The following is a 17,083-nucleotide window of genomic DNA, read 5'->3' on the forward strand; positions in this document are numbered from 1 at the left end:
AGGGAAAAGGCTTTGCATAATCTTAAGAGAGTTCAGTAAATGAACAATCTGCAAGTAATAAGTGCAAAAAGTAAATCATTTGAAACACTTTAACTATGAAGGACCAGAAAATACGCACAGATAATTTTTTTTCTATCTCCCGCAAGACTAGTAAAATAAAGTTCCCTTTTCTACTTTATCATTTGCAGAGACATTTTTACTAATGGATATTGGGGGTCATTCCAAGTTGATCACTAGCTGCAGTTGTTCACAGCGCAGCGATCAGGCAAAAAAATGGCAGTTCTGCGTATGCAGCGCAATGCGTACGGGCACAACGAACGATGTCTAGCACAGGGTCTAGCGAAGCATTTCAGTCGCACTGGTGGCCGCAGAGTGATTGACATGAAGTGGGCGTTCCTGGGTGTCAACTGACCGTTTTCAGGGAGTGTTTGGAAATACGCAGGCGTGACAGGAAAAACGCAGGCGTGGCTGGGCCGGTTTGTGGCGTCAAAACAGGAACTGAATAGTCTGAAGTGATCGCAAGGGCTGAGTAGGTTTTGAGCTACTCTGAAACTTACCTTTGTTAAAACTCTTTCTGCGAGGTACACTGGGCTCCACAAGGAATGGACAATGGGGTATAGAGTAGGATCTTGATCCGAGACACCAACAGGCTCAAAGCTTTGACTGTTCCCAGAATGCATAGCGCCGCCTCCTATCTCACCCCGCCTCCTTGCACAGGATGTCAGTTTTTAGTTAACCAGTCCAATGCAGTAGCAGGAAAAGAGACGACAACGGTTAGTAGCCACAACACCGCATTCTCACGATAGGAGACGTGTCAGCGGCTAATGCCATACCAACCCAAAGAAGTGCGTCAGGGTGGGCGCCTTGTGGAGCCCAGTGTACCTCGCAGAAATAGTTTTAACAAAGGTAAGTTCTTACCATAAAACTAATTTTCTGCTGCGGGGTACACTGGGCTCCACAAGGAATGGACAATGGGGATGTCCTAGAGCAGTTCCTTATGGGAGGGGACGCACTGTAGCGGGCACAAGAACCCGGCGTAAAAAGGAAGCATCCTGGGAAGCGGCAGTATCAAAGGCATAGAACCTTATGAACGTATTCACAGACAGAGGACCACATAGCCACCTTGCACAATTGTTCAAGGGTCGCACCACGTTGGGCCGCCCAAGAAGGTCCAACAGACCGAGTAGAATGGGCCTTAATGTGATCAGGAGCAGAGAGACCAGCCTTCACATAAGCATGTGCAATCACCATTCTAATCCATCTGGCCAGAGTTTGCTTGTGAGCAGGCCAGCCCCGTTTATGAAACCCAAACACAACAAAAAGAGAATCAGATTTCCTAATGGGAGCAGTTCTCTTCACATAGATACGGAGAGCCCGTACCACATCCAAAGACCGCTCTTTGGGAGATAGATCAGGAGAAACAAGTGCCGGAACTAGAATCTACTGATTAAGGTGGAACGAAGAAACCACCTAAGGTAGATAGCCGGGACGAGTCCTAAGAACCGCCCGGTCACGGTGAAATATCAGATATGGGGAACTACAGGACAAGGCACCCAAATCCGACACTCTTCTAGCCGAAGCAATAGCCAACAGAAACACCACCTTAAGGGAAAGCCACGTCCTGACGACTGAGAAAGTCCGCTTCCCAATTCAGGACTCCCGGAATGAATATTGCCGATATGGCCGGTAGATGGCGTCCTGCCCACTATAGAATCCGTGAGACTTCCTTCATTGCTAGGTGGCTTCGAGTGCCGCCTTGATGATTTATGTAAGCCACTGTGGTGGCGTTGTCCGACTGTACTTGAACAGGATGGTTCTGAATTAAATGCTGGACTAGGTTGAAGGCATTGAAGACCACCCGCAACTCCAGAATATTGATCGAGAGGAGAGACTCCTCCTTGGTCCACCGCCCCTGAAGGAAGTGTTGCTCCAGCACCGCGCCCCAACCTCTTAGACTGGCATCTGTCGTCAATAGGACCCAGTCGGATATCCAGAACGGACGGCCCCTGCACAGTTGTTGGTCCCGGAGCCACAAGAGCAGCGACAGACGGACCTCTGGAGTCAATGAAATAATTTGAGACCTGATCCGGTGAGGCAGGCCGTCCCATTTGGCTAGAAGCAGCCTCTGGAGAGGGCGAGAGTGAAATTAAGCGTACTCCACCATGTCGAATGCTGACACCATGAGGCCCAGCACCTGCATCGCCGAATATATCGACACTTGCGGACGAGATAGGAAGCAACGAATCCTGTCCTGAAGTTTCAGGACTTTCTTCTGAGACAGGAACAACCGCTGGTTGTGAGTGTCCAATAGTGCTCCCAGATGCACCATGCTCTGAGCAGGGATCAGGGATGACTTCTTCCAGTTGATGAGCCACCCGTGGGCTTGCAGGAACCGGACCGTCATATCTAGATGACGCAGGAGAAGTTCTGGGGAATTTGACAGGATTAACTAGTCGTCCAAATACGGCAGTATCCTGACCCCTTGACGGCGGAGTACCGCCGTCATCACCACCATGACTTTTGTAAAGACTCGAGGAGCCGTTGTTAAACCAAAACGTAACGCCCGAAACTGGTAATGGCAGTTGCCAATCGCAAATCTCAGGCATTGCTGATGAGACACTGCTATAGGAATATGCAGGTAGGCATCCTGTATATCCAGGGAGACCATAAAGTCCCCAGGTTCCAAGGCCCAGAACTATAGTGCGAAGGGTTTCCATCCGGAACTTGGAAACCTTCACAAACCTGTTCAATGCCTTGAGGTTGAGAATGGGCCGGGAGGACCCATTCGGTTTCGGGACTAGAAACAGCAGAGAATAGTACCCCCGGTCCCTCTGCGCAAGAGGCACCTGTACTACGACTCCTGTATCCAGGAGGGTCTGTACCACTGAATGTAGAGTGTTTGCCTTTGTCTAGTCCAACGGGACATCTGTCTGGCAAAATCGATGAGGGGGGTCGGTTTTTGAAGGCTATGGCGTAACCTCGAGTGACGACTTCCCATAGCCAGGCATCTGAAGTGGTCTTCAACCATTCTTGGGTATACCCTAGAAGCCGGCCCCCCACCCTGGGATTCCCCAGAGGGAGGCCCGCCCCGTCATGCGGCAGGCTCATCTGTCTTGGAAGCTGGCTGACGGGCCGCCCAGGCTCTTTTGGGCTTAGGCTTACCAGGTTTGGAAGTGCGGGCCTGCTTGTTGTACGCCTGACCTTTTGCTTTACCTGAAGGACGAAAGGGGCGAAAGGAAGTACCTTTAGCCTTCGACACAGAAGGAGCAGTACTTGGCAGACAGGCAGTTTTGGCAGTAGCCAAGTCAGCCACAATCTTATTTAAATCCTCCCCAAACAGAATATATCCCTTAAAAGGGAGTACCTCCAGGGTTTTTCTAGAGTCCAGATCCACAGACCAGGATCTCAGCCACAATATCCGGTGAGCCAGGACTGACGTAGTAGAGGCCTTGGCTGCCAGGATACCGGCATCAGAAGCCGCCTCTTTAATATGACGAGAAGCTGTGACAATATAAGACAAGCATTGTCTAGCATGGTCAAAGGAGATTTCAGCATCTAACTCCAAGGCCCATGCTTCAATGGCCTCTTCAGCCCAAGTAGCTGCAATAGTGGGCCTTTGTGCAGCACCAGTGAGGATGTAAATCGCTTTCAGACAACCCTCCACACGTTTATCCGTAGGCTCTTTTAGAGACGTGACGGTGGTGACCGGTAGAGCTGAGGAAACCACCATCCTAGCCACATGCGAGTCCACTGGAGGCGTTTCACAATTCTTAGACAACTCCGGCGCGAGGGGATAGCGAGCCAGCATCTTCTTTTGAGGCACAAACTTCGTACCCGGGTTTTCCCAGGGTTCCTGACGTATATCAATTAGGTGGTCAGAGTGAGGTAAAACTTGTTTAATCACCGTCTGACGCTTGAACCTAACTGGTTTCTTAGGAGGAACGGATGGCTCGGGATCATCCGTAATCTGTACAATTAACTTAATAGCCTCCAAAAGATCAGGAACATCCACATGTGAACCACCCTCCCCATCAGCCATATCTGAGTCAGAACCTGTGGGGTCAGTATAAGTGCCGTCTTCATCCGACAAGGTGTCAGTGACAGCAGTGGATTGTGAGGAGACAAGCGCTCGCTTAGAGGACCCCTTGGACGTAGGCGAGCGATGGTCAGACTTTTTAGTAGTCAGGGACTGGTTCAACTTCTTTATTTGAGCAGATAAATCGTCCACCCACGGCGGGTTAGCTGCAGGGACCACAAACGGTTGCACCGGCATTGGGGGTCCCATAGGGGGTGTTAGTTTATGAACTAGCGTATGCAGAAGCGTGGAAAAAGCGGCCCACGGTGGGTCATTATTTGCCCCCATTGCCACCGTCCCACAGGGGAGCAAGGAGCCTCCACAACCAGAGCCCAAAGATGCTATATTCTCCTCATAGGTATCTGCAGCTTCAGCAACACCGGCAGTGTGTTCAGCCCCAGAACCGTTACCCTCAGAAGCAGACATGATATAACTTGCAGTATCAGGTAACACAGTACAATTTGTCAGCAGCACGATACCTCTATCCCAAACCCCTGCGCAGTGTAGTCAGCACCAGCAGAGATAAAGGAGAGATATGGTGACTAAATCACAGAGAAAAATACGTAATACAGTATATCTTTGTGAAAATTAGATAAAACCTGACGCACCAAGCCCCCTCAGGTTATAGAATATAGGGATAGCAGGTTGAGTAAAAGACACAAAATGGACACCACTCAGCTATCAAATGCACACACAAATAGTCACAGTCTGTACAATGCAGAGGTTATTACTAACAATACTGCACTGGACTAGCTTACACAGCTATATAACAATAGAAATAACAGTACACAGTAAGAACTGGATGTATATCACAGCGTAATTGTACTAGGAAACCCTGACTAAGTTCACTCTTTCTTAACTAACACGGACTAAAAAAGGCAGGTAGAATACTTAAGTGTCTTGTAAAGTCACAGCACTGACAACCAGGCGGCTTTATATAGGAGGATTTGCCCAAGCATTCCCAGGAACAGTGAGCTGAGGGATAATGGCGCCGCAGACACTGCCAGGGAGTGAGAGAGAGACAGATATGCAGCTCCAGGGCGGAAACATTTGCAGAAAATGGCACCCTGGGGCTGGGGGAGGGGCTTCAGGTCCAAGCCCTATCCCCCTGCTGGTAAAACCACCGGGTACTGCGGGCTCTAATAAAACGGTTTATAGAGAAAACCTGACCTGTTCCATGCCCTGGTGATCTAGCGGGATCGCCTGTACTGCCACAGTGTCCACCGCCAGCGCGCACCGAATCGCGATAAAGACCGGGTCCCGCAAGCAGGACCCACTTACCACCTCCCGAAGCGCGGCCACGCGATCCCGGAGAGCCCCCGTCGTGTGTGCCTGACAAGAAAAAAACCGGAGCCTCCTGCTGTAGTTACCCGGCAACCAAGGCTCGGGAGTGTACAGCGCCGCTGGGGAGAGCCGGAGCTGCAGCCGTGAATGTCCACTGACATGTAACACTGCTGCTGCCCTTGAAGTCTTCACTTTTTTCCTCAGAAAAAAGCTCTTCTTAGGGCTGCCTGAAGCAGCCCCTCTGTTAAGTGCCTGCTACTGTAGCACCAACTACAAAACGGAGATCCTGTGCAGGGAGATGGGGTGATATAGGAGGCGGCGCTATGCATTCTGGGAAAAGTCAAAGCTTTGAGCCTGTTGGTGCCTCGGATCAAGATACTACTCTACAACCCATTGTTCATTCTTTGTGGAGCCCAGCTCTGCGATCCTTTCATTCACACTTCTGCTAAGCTAAAATACACTCCCAGTGGGCGGCGGCATAGCGTTTGCACGGCTGCTAAAAACAGCTAGCGATCAACTTGGAATGACCCCCATTGGGCCTTATTCAGGTCCCGTCTTACGCGTTTGGGTTGCATTATCAGTGAATGCCGCTGCCTGTTTGACAGGGGATTGCGGTGCAGGGGAAACGGGGCTGCGTTGGTGCCATTTTCAGGGCAACTGCGCGTCGTCACTTCAATCGAAAAAATGGTGGAGGTCTGCAACCACGCACTAATTGCAGTGCAATCGCAATTACAGCACGGTCGCAGTTGGTGGGTAGCGTTCTGGGTGGCCTTACCTTGCGATGGGTGGCCCCCAGCACGCGAAAAAAAGAATACTAGGGCCATAGTCACCTGCAGAGGGGGAGGACTGAATACATTTTGGGTGATCTGTACAAGTGCACATGAAATATAAATTGTGGGTGAGGAGAGACAGAGCGAGAGCCTGCTCATGCGGCCTCCTGAATCATTTATTTGCCCATTTCTTTTCCTTTGACCGCCTCAATCTCAGAACGTTGGAATCCTTTTGTCCTGCGACAGGTCAGTCTAGTTTAAAGGGTTAATCAGCGGCTGGGAAGGGGGGGGGGGTTATTTTGGGAGGGCAGAATCAGCTATTACTTAATGAATCACACTTCCAATATAATGCTGAACGGAGGATGTACTAAAAGAGAAAAGTGCATAAATTATTCAAAGGGAATTTTTTTCTATATTACTATTCTTTTTCTTATGAGAACCGAGCCTTCTAGCCAAAAAATGGATTCATGGTTTGTTATTTTCCAACATCTGTCCTCATATGCCGTATGCAAGCTATAAATTGTTCATTATTCCTTACTTCCAATGAAGTATGAGAGATCCAGAATATAAGTGACACTACTGAATGTATGAATTATACACAGGATGAGCCTCTCTAATTATCCTGAGACATGTATACCAGTGGGGAAGCTGCTCATAGTAACCAATTAGACTTGAGGTAGCATTTATGAAGTACTTTCTATAAAATGATCGGCAGAAGCGGATTGGTTACCATGGGCAACTTCTCCACTCTTTTCATGGTTTGATACATCGAATATCGTATCGCTTCGCTTTACATGATCATTAAATACAATGGTCCATTCTTCTACAGCTGTATTGGGAGCAGATAACTTTTCTATTGGGTACGTAATGTTTTGACCTGTAGATTGGGTATTTCTAAAGAAAGGTGGGTACACACTGGCAGATACGGATCTATCGGCTGACGATACACACTGACCAACCACCACTGCCATCTGCAGATATATCTGTTGTTGAGGACATTGGCCAATAAAAATTTTTCTCTGTACACACTGGCAGATTGTTGTCATGAAATGTACTAAATAAATATTTCGGAAATTAACGCAATGGGCTGGCCTTCTAAAGAGCACACAGGAAAGGGACATAGGCTTTTTTTTCCCGGTTTTTTTTTTTTTCTACCACTGTCTCTTTCGCTCTTTCTCCCTCTGTCTCTCTTTTGCTCCCTCCATTTCCCACTGTATCGCTCCCTCCATTTCCCACTGTATCGCTCCCTTCATCTCCTACCTTCTCTCTCTCCTTCTTTCTCCCTGTCTCTCTCCCTCCAACTAATTTCCTGTCTCCCTCTGTCTCTCTCTCTCTCTCTCGCTCCTTCCTTCTCCCTCTGTCTAAAGGTGGGTACACACTGGCCAAAATATCGGCCGTTCTCTTGAACGGCCGATGTATCGCGGGTCCGTTGGCCAGTGTGTACGGCTGATAGGTCTGTGAACTCCGTCGTTCACAGACATATCACGTCGGCACCGCAGCACAGCCGACGGCCAATATATCTACCAATATATTGGGGCGTCGCTGTGTGTGCACGGGCGGTCGGCCGACCGCGCGCACACATGCTGCGGCAGCCGGCGGTGATTGATGCCCAGTTCATGACGTCAGTCCCCGACGGATCGGGCAGTGTGTACGCTCAACACACTACCCGATACGTCCATAGATAGATATATCTGCCGATCAATTGATCGGCAGATATATCTATCAGTGTGTACCCACCTTATCTCTTGCTGATAATGTAACCCAACATTGCAGTAGGTATCATTACTGCAGGGCAAGTGTCCTAACATCTGATATTGTCCTTACACGATAGGCATCATAGCAGTACAATGGGGTTGGGGTCGAAATGCCAGCGGTCAGAACTCCGGACGCGGCTTCCCAACAGGGGGAAGGTACATATACTTACCATCCCCCCCCCATGGTCCCCTGACCCTAACTCTCACTTCCCACAGCCTAAACCTACCACCGACCCCACGCAGCCTAAACGTAACGACCCCCCCACCTGCGAATGCAGATTATGTCTCCGGCGGCCCCGCAGATGATCAGAGGAGGTCCCGGCGCTGGTGTTGTGCATCTTGTCATATTCTGGCAGCTGCATTTTTCCTGTACAATCCATACACTAACAATCCATACACTATCCTTGTGCCATGGCAGACCTGGACATACTGTCCTTGCACTATGCTGGTCCTAGCTTGTACAATGTACATTGACCCTGCATGGTGAAGGTCCTAGCAATGCCCTGAATGTCCCCCCCCCCCCCCCCTGCAATCACATACCTGTACCGCCTCTCCCCCTGCCATCACATACCTGTACCGCCTCTCCCCCTGCCATCACATACCTGTACCGCCTCCCCCTACCTGCAATCACATACCTGTACCGCCTCTCCCCCTGCAATCACATACCTGTACCGCCTCCCCCTACCTGCAATCACATACCTGTACCGCCTCTCCCCCTGCAATCACATACCTGTTCCGCCTCCCTTCCCCCTGCAATCACATACCTGTACCGCCTCCCTTCCCCCTGCAATCACATACCTGTACCGCCTCCCTTCCCCCTGCAATCACATACTCGCACATAGCTCCTCCATGTCCCACACGGGCTGACACCTGCACTCCGTACACAGCAGGTCATAGCTCCAGCTGGAATCTGCAACCCCCAGCGCACACATGGTCACAGCTCCAGCTTCCCCCAGATCACAGCTGAGACTGACGCCGGCATTATATCCCCCCGCAACCGCACATGGTCAGCTGATACCCGACTCCCACCTGTCCGCCCCTCTGTACGGCTCATAGCTCCGGCTAAACCCTACCTCTAGTACATGGCTGTGCAGCTTGCACAATGAGCGCTATAGAACAGGCCAACAACTGCAAGAGTCTTGACTTTAGTGAGGGAGGAGTGTCAAGTAATAGCTCCAGTCTCCTCCATCTCTCATGAACTCTCCACTTGAAATTGGTCCTACACCATCCCGTGATATCTCTAGCAACCGGGGGTAGGTGTAATTAGCATGGCCGTGTACCTCCATTCCAAGGAACCATCATTCTGCTACTGGATAACCTTCCAGGTCATAATCCAGGCTATGCCTGCATACTGGCATCTGATATCTGGCCCACAGACTCTTCTTTTCCTTCACCCGCTGATATATAACAAAAATTTAATGCCCAAATAGGATTTTTTTTTCTCAATATCGCCAATTAAGACCGTACCATAGACAGTTCAAAGGCGTTAACTCTCTGGGCCTTTAACATGCTTAAAGGCAAAAAGGACCCAGTCTCCGCATATGGGCCCTCATTCCGACCTGATCGCTAGCAGGTTACTTTTAGCACTGCTGCGATCAGGTAGTCGCCGCCTTCAGGGGAAGGGGGGAATCGCTGTGCAGGGCTGCGCTCGCTTGTGCAGAGAGCACAGCTCAGGACTTACCCACTGCGATCATCCAGGACGGCGTTGACGTCAGGATCCCTTCCTGGAAACGGCTGGGCATGCCTATGTTCGGACAGACACTCCCTGAAAACGGTCAGTTGACGCCTCCGGCCGGCCTCTTCCTGTCGATCTTCTTGCGGGTGCGATTGCTTTCTTTGTTAGTTCTGTCGCTGCCTGGCGACGGCCATCGCCAGGGAGCGACACGCCTGCGAATTGTGGTCGCGGCGCATGCGCAGTTCAGACCCGATAGCACTGCTGCGAAAAACTGCAGCGTGCGATCGGGTCGGAATGACCCCCATGGTCAGGCTCTAAGGCCTTCCACAAGCCGGCATTGGAAGCAGACCAGGGAGGCATTGGACAGTAAGGAATGGGAATAAAAGACAATACATCTCTCTGTCTCCATATGCACGAGAAGAGAAATAATGGAAATAAGGGTACAAGGTATGGGACAGGTATATTGGGGTGCTTTATGGGTGGGACAAGTGTTTTTAGACTTGCAGGTGGGAGTAATCTGTTTCCAGGTTTTATTTTTTAAGTCCCCTTAAATGACCCAAATATTTACCTATACCCATTTTTATGTACCCTGAATTTAATTTTCGCACTTATTTTTCTGAAAAACACACTGCTTTCCAACATGCTTTTAAAAATGCAAACAGCAGCCATTTGACCCAATTTAGGTGCCAGAATTATTTTTACTATAACCAATAATAAACTTCCATACTGTTATCCAATGTTAGTTTAGATTTTTAGAGGGGGGTAAAAGGCAGATTTACCCACTTTTCACTGCTGGCAACACTTTTCATGGTAATCTCGTTTTCGTGAATTTGCTATTGAATAGGTGAATCAGGGAGCGCGCATACCCGCATAACGCTCAAAGCAGCAACCGCAGTAAATTACGGCAATTTCACGGCTAACTGAATTTGGCCATAAACTTCTAAAAATGGACAACGGTGGTGCTGCCCATTGTAAACAATCCGATTCTAGTTATCAGTCCTATATTGCATAATTTGTAGAACCATTAGCAAATGTACCCCTAGACGTCACGGAGTACTCGAAGTCCGATCTCTCCATCCAGCTATATTCATATCCAGTAGTGGAACAGCCAGACCCCAGCCTTAGTGAGTATGGTGACGATGCTAGAGGGAGCAATCGGTGGGGACCACAGAACAGAAACCTTTACAGATGTATTAGTGATGGGTAAGGGGCATCGGTGTATACATTTAACAGAGCTATCTATGCAAATAAGGAGGGGGGGGGGGGGGAATTCAATTGTGCACAATCATTTTTTTGACAAAACAGCAGCCTTTAACGATTTTTGCCCGATGATGTTTATTGGGCAACTCAATGCAGCCCGTTTTATTTTCATCCGAAAACTGACCCATTTTCGGGTGAAAACACATGAATTAGGGATAAGTTCCCGGATCCGTATGTTTTCACACCTGCGATCGTGAAAACGGGTCAGTTAGCTGGGATTTCTAGTGAAAAAAAATCCCAGATAGTGCCGGTTTTCGGTGCTTAATTGGATAGCCCCCCGTAGGATCAATTAGCCACAGTAATTTACCACGGCTATTTAAATTCCCCCCAAATCACAGATTGACAGAAAAAGACATAAAGCCTAAATACAAGTTTATGAACCTCTCTACAGATCTGCAGAATGTAACACTGTTCTGATGACCCCACATACATAGTAATATATTCTACAGAGTATCATATACTAAACATAAGTAAGTGCCTTTAAATAATTTGTATCCTTTAAGAGATAACTGCCCAGGCGACTTCCTCTTCCGCACATTGTGCTTTGCCCGCATTTATAAACGGATATACAGATTAAACTGCACAACAGGAATCTCTTGTATTGACAAAAATAAATGTACACATTATATGAAGCAAGGAACCCAAAAGGAAGGATCTTAATGTGCGAAGCTGCCGTCCCCTTCCATTCACATTCCCACATCTAACCGCATCTATTACAAGTAATTCACCTCTAGAATGAATGCATATAAATCAGGAGTTGGCATTTATGTGGCAGGAAACGGCTCGTTCCTCCGGTGAATGCTGCAGACGCACTTACTTGTGTCATTGAAAGGTACTTTTTCATTGATGATGCCCAGTGATTCCTCCAGTCTGCTGCTTAGATCTACATGAAGGGTCTTCAACTGATTTTGGCTGAGGAGATAAAGAAAATAAAAACACACCAATATACGTCTTCTAGGGTTACATTCTTGAGTCGTGCAGTCTCAGAGCATTGAAGGCCGGCCAGATGGAGACCGGGTGTGTCCAATCTACAAGGGGTTTTACACCTGCCACCTTATTCTGAAAGTACATAGGGGTTACCTGGTGTTATAGAGTGCGATGTTATGTCTTAATCCCAAAGCAACTGTGCATAGGTTAGAATTAGGGCTGGTACTTTGTGAAATCGGGTCACAATATTGGGCCTAATTCAGACCTGATCGCAGCAGCAAATTTGTTCTCTAATGGGCAAAACCATGTACACTGCAGGGGGGGGGGGGGGGGGGGGCAGGTGTAACATGTGCAGAGAGAGTTAGATTTGGGTGGGGTGGGTACAAACTGAAATCTAAATTTCAATGTAAAAATAAAGCAGCCAGTATTTACCCTGCACGGAAACAATATAACCCACTCAAATCTAACTCTCTCTGCACGCTACATCGGCCCCACCTGCAGTGCACATGGTTTTGCCCATTAGAGAACAAATTTGCTGCTGTGATCAGGTCTGAATTAGGCCCATTATCCCATAATGTCTCAATTTTCCCCCTATTTTTTAATTATTATTATTATTTATTTAGAAAACCAATGGGGGGGGGGGGGGGGGGGGTTTGGCTCCATTGGCTCTCAACAATCTCAGGTCCCTGAAAACACCATGTAAGACATTTAAACGCAACAAATCCACTTGTAAATAAGTAATATTCCTTTACAGTGTTGCTTTAAAACACAAGTCCCCAAACTCTGTCCTCAAGAAACTGTAACAGGTTTTCGGGATATCCATGCTTGTGCTCAGACAATATAATCAAACTGACAGAGATGACGTAATCTGTGCTTAAGCTTGGATATCCTTAAAATATGGACAGTTAGGGTACTTTGGATACAGAGTTTTGGGAACCCTGTCTTAAAGTGTTAGCTGCCCAGATAAGGCCGCAGTTTTGTTGGCCAAAGGCAATTCAAAACGAGTTTTATGGTAAGAACTTACCTTTATTAAATCTCTTTCTGCGAGGTACACTGGGCTCCACAAGGATTGGACAATGGGGTGTAGAGTAGGATCTTGATCCAAGGCACCAACAGGCTCAAAGCTTTGACTGTTCCCAGAATGCACACCGCCGCCTTCTTTATAACCCCGCCTCCCTGCACAGCTCAGTTTTTAGTTAACCAGCCCAATGCAGTAGCAGGAAAAGAGACGACAACGGTTAGTAGCCACATACACCACACTCTCACGACAAGAGAAGTGTCAGCGGCTAATGCCATACCAACCCAAAGAAGCTAAGTGCGTCAGGGTGGGCGCCTTGTGGAGCCCAGTGTACCTCGCAGAAAGAGATTTAACAAAGGTAAGTTCTTACCTTAAATCTCGTTTTCTGCTGCGGGGTACACTGGGCTCCACAAGGATTGGACAATGGGGATGTCCTAAAGCAGTTCCTTATGGGAGGGGACGCACTGTAGAGGGCACAAGAACCCGGCGTCCAAAGGAAGCATCCTGGAAAGCGGCAGTATCGAAGGCATAGAGCCTTATGAACGTGTTCCCGGAGGACCACGTAGCCGCCTTGCACAATTGTTCAAGGGTCGCACCACGTTGGGCCGCCCAAGAAGGTCCAACAGACCGAGTAGAATGGGCTGTAAAGTGAGTAGGAGCTGATAGACCAGCCTTCACGTAAGCATGTGCAATCACCATTCTAATCCATCTGGCCAGGGTCTGCTTGTGAGCAGGCCAGCCACGTTTGTGAAATCCAAACAAAACAAAGAGAGAATCAGGTTTTCGAACAGAAGCAGTTCTCTTCACGTAGATACGGAGAGCCCGTACCACATCCAAAGACCTCTCTTTGGGAAGACAGATCAGCTGGAACCACAATCTCCTGATTAAAGGTGGAACGAAGAAACCACCTTAGGTAAATATCCGGGACGAGTCCTAAGAACCGCCCGGTCACGGTGAAAAATCAAATATAGGGAACTACAAGACAAGGCACCCAGATCCGACACTCTTCTAGCAGAGGCAATAGCCAGCAAGAACACCACCTTAAGGGAAAGCCACTTAAGGTCAGCTGAACCCAGGGGTTCAAACGGAGGCTCCTGCAATGCCTCCAAAACCACCGACAAGTCCCAAGGAGCCACAGGCGGGACATAGGGAGGTTGGATACGCAACACACCCTGAGTGAAAGTATGAACATCAGGTAAAGTCGCAATTTTTCTCTGAAACCACACTGACAAGGCAGAAATATGAACCTTGGAGGGAGGACACCTAAATCTAGGCTCTGCTGCAGAAAAGCCAAAAGTTTGGCTGTACTAAACTTGGAAGCGTCATAATTATTAGATGCGCACCAAACAAAGTAAGAATGCCAGACCCTATAGTAAATCCGAGCAGAAGCCGGTTTCCAGGCCCGCAACATAGTTTTAATGACCTCTTCAGAAAAACCCTTAGCCCTCAAGACGGAAGCTTCAAGAGCCACGCCGTCAAAGACAGCCGGGCTAGGTCCTGGTAGACACAGGGGCCCTGAACGAGGAGGTCTGGGCGTTGTGGAAGCAGAAGTGGACACTCTGACGATAGGCCTTGCAGGTCTGGGAACCAGTGTCGTCTGGGCCACGCCGGAGCTATGAGAAGCAAAATTCCTTTTTCTTGCTTGAACTTCCGAATTACCCTGGGCAGGAGTGACACCGGAGGGAACACGTACGGCAGCCGAAACCCCCACGGCACCGCCAGCGCATCCACAAATGCTGCTTGAGGATCCCTTGTTCTTGCTCCGAAGACCGGAACCTTGTGATTGTGTCGAGACGCCATCAGATCTACATCTGGAAGACCCCACTTTTCAACTAGGAGTTGAAACACTTCTGGATGGAGGCTCCACTCGCCGGCATGCACGTCCTGACGACTGAGAAAGTCTGCTTCCCAATTCAGGACTCCCGGAATGAATATTGCCGATATGGCCGGTAGATGGCGTTCCGCCCAACGTAGAATCCGTGAGACTTCCTTCATTGCTGAACGGCTTCGAGTGCCGCCTTGATGATTTATGTAAGCCACAGTGGTGGCGTTGTCTGACTGTATTTGAACAGGACGGTTCTGAATTAAATGCTGGGCCAGGTTCAACGCATTGAAGACCGCCCGCAATTCCAGAATGTTGATCGATAGGAGGATCTCCTCCTTGGTCCACCGACCCTGAAGGGAGTGTTGCTCCAGCACCGCGCCCCAACCTCTTAGACTGGCATCTGTCGTCAACAGGACCCAGTTGGATATCCAGAAGGGACAGCCCCTGCACAACTGTTGGTCCCGGAGCCACCAAAGTAGCGACAGACGGACCTCCGGAGTCAATGAGATCATGTGAGATCTGATCCGGTGAGGCAGGCCGTCCCACTTGGCTAGAATCAGCCTCTGGAGGGGGCGAGAATGGAATTGAGCATACTCCACCATGTCGAATGCTGAGACCATGAGGCCCAGCACCTGCATTGCCGTATGTATCGAAACTTGAGGACGAGAAAGGAAGCAACGAATCCTGTCCTGAAGCTTCAGGACTTTCTCCTGAAACAAGAACAACCGCTGGTTGTGAGTGTCCAATAGCGCTTCCAAGTGCACCATGCTCTGAGCAGGGACCAGGGAGGATTTCTTCCAGTTGATGAGCCACCCGTGGGCTTGTAGAAACCGGACCGTCATATCCAGATGACACAGGAGAAGTTCTGGGGAATTTGCCAGGATTAACTAGTCGTCCAGGTACGGCAGTATCCTGACCCCTTGACGGCGGAGTACCACCGTCATCACCGCCATTACTTTGGTGAAGACTCGCGGAGCTGTTGTCAAACCAAAAGGTAACACCCGAAACTGGTAATGAAGGTTGCCAATAGCGAACCTCAGGTATTGCTGATGTGACGCTGCTATAGGAATATGAGGGTAAGCATCCTGTATATCCAGGGAGACCATGAAGTCCCCAGGTTCCAAGGCCAGAACTATAGAGCGAAGGGTTTCCATACGGAACTTGGAAACCTTCACAAACCTGTTCAATGCCTTGAGGTTGAGAATGGGCCGGGAGGACCCATTTGGTTTCGGGACTAGAAACAGCGAAGAATAGTACCCCCGGCCCCTCTGAGCAAGAGGCACCTGTACTACGACTCCTGTATCCAGGAGGGTCTGTACCACCGAATGCAGAGTGTTTGCCTTTGTCTGGTCCGACGGGACGTCGGTTTTTGAAGGCTATGGCGTAACCTCTAAGTGACGACTTCCCGTACCCAGGCATCTGAAGTGGTCTTCAACCATTCCTGGGTATACCCTAGAAGCCGGCCCCCCACCCTGGGATCCCTCCAGGGGGAGGCCCGCCCCGTCATACGGCAGGCTTATCGGTCTTGGAAGCTGACTGACAGGCAACCCAGGCTCTTTTGGGTTTCGGCTTACCAGGTTTGGAAGTGCAGGCCTGCTTGTGGTACACCTGACCTTTTGTTTTACCTGAAGGGCGAAAGGACGTACCTTTAGCCTTCGACACAGAAGGAGTGGTATTTGGTAGACAGGCAGTTTTGGCAGTAGCCAAGTCAGCCACTATCTTATTTAAGTCCTTCCCAAACAGAATATCTCCCTTGAAAGGGAGTACCTCCAGGGTTTTTCTAGAGTCCAGATCCACAGACCAGGATCTCAGCCACAATATCCGGCAAGCCACGACTGACGTAGTAGAGGCCTTGGCTGCTAGGATACCGGCATCCGAAGCCGCCTCTTTAATTTAGCAAGAAGCTGTGACAATATATGACAAGCATTGTCTAGCATGGTCAGAGGAGATTTCAGTAACTAACTCCAAGGCCCACGCTTCAATAGCCTCGGCAGCCCATGTAGCTGCAATAGTGGGCCTTTGCGCAGCACCCGTGAGGGTGTAAATCGCTTTCAGACAGGCGTTTCCCAATTCTTAGACAGCTCTGGCGCGAGGGGATAGCGAGCCAGCATTTTCTTGTGAGGCACAAACTTCGTACCTGGGTTTTCCCAGGGTTCCTGACGTATATCCACTAGGTGGTCAGAGTGAGGTAAAATAAGAATTTACTTACCGATAATTCTATTTCTCATAGTCCGTAGTGGATGCTGGGGACTCCGTAAGGACCATGGGGAATAGCGGCTCCGCAGGAGACTGGGCACATCTAAAGAAAGCTTTAGGACTAACTGGTGTGCACTGGCTCCTCCCCCTATGACCCTCCTCCAAGCCTCAGTTAGGATACTGTGCCCGGACGAGCGTACACAATAAGGAAGGATTTTGAATCCCGGGTAAGACTCATACCAGCCACACCAATCACACCGTATAACCTGTGATCTGAACCCAGTTAACAGTATGATAAC

General features: G+C 49.2%; 1 protein-coding gene across 1 annotated transcript in view; it reads right to left on the reverse strand.

The window, feature by feature from the left end:
- PPP1R21 (protein phosphatase 1 regulatory subunit 21) overlaps positions 1–17,083 on the reverse strand; it is a 138,164-nt gene that overhangs the window by 45,504 nt on the left and 75,577 nt on the right. Inside the window, exon 7 of the mRNA XM_063918694.1 lies at positions 11,636–11,730. Coding sequence (XP_063774764.1) covers positions 11,636–11,730 — 95 coding nt within the window. The remainder of the gene's footprint in view (positions 1–11,635; positions 11,731–17,083) is intronic.

The sequence above is a fragment of the Pseudophryne corroboree genome, chromosome 4, assembly GCF_028390025.1.
Source record: "Pseudophryne corroboree isolate aPseCor3 chromosome 4, aPseCor3.hap2, whole genome shotgun sequence".
NCBI lineage: Eukaryota > Metazoa > Chordata > Amphibia > Anura > Myobatrachidae > Pseudophryne > Pseudophryne corroboree.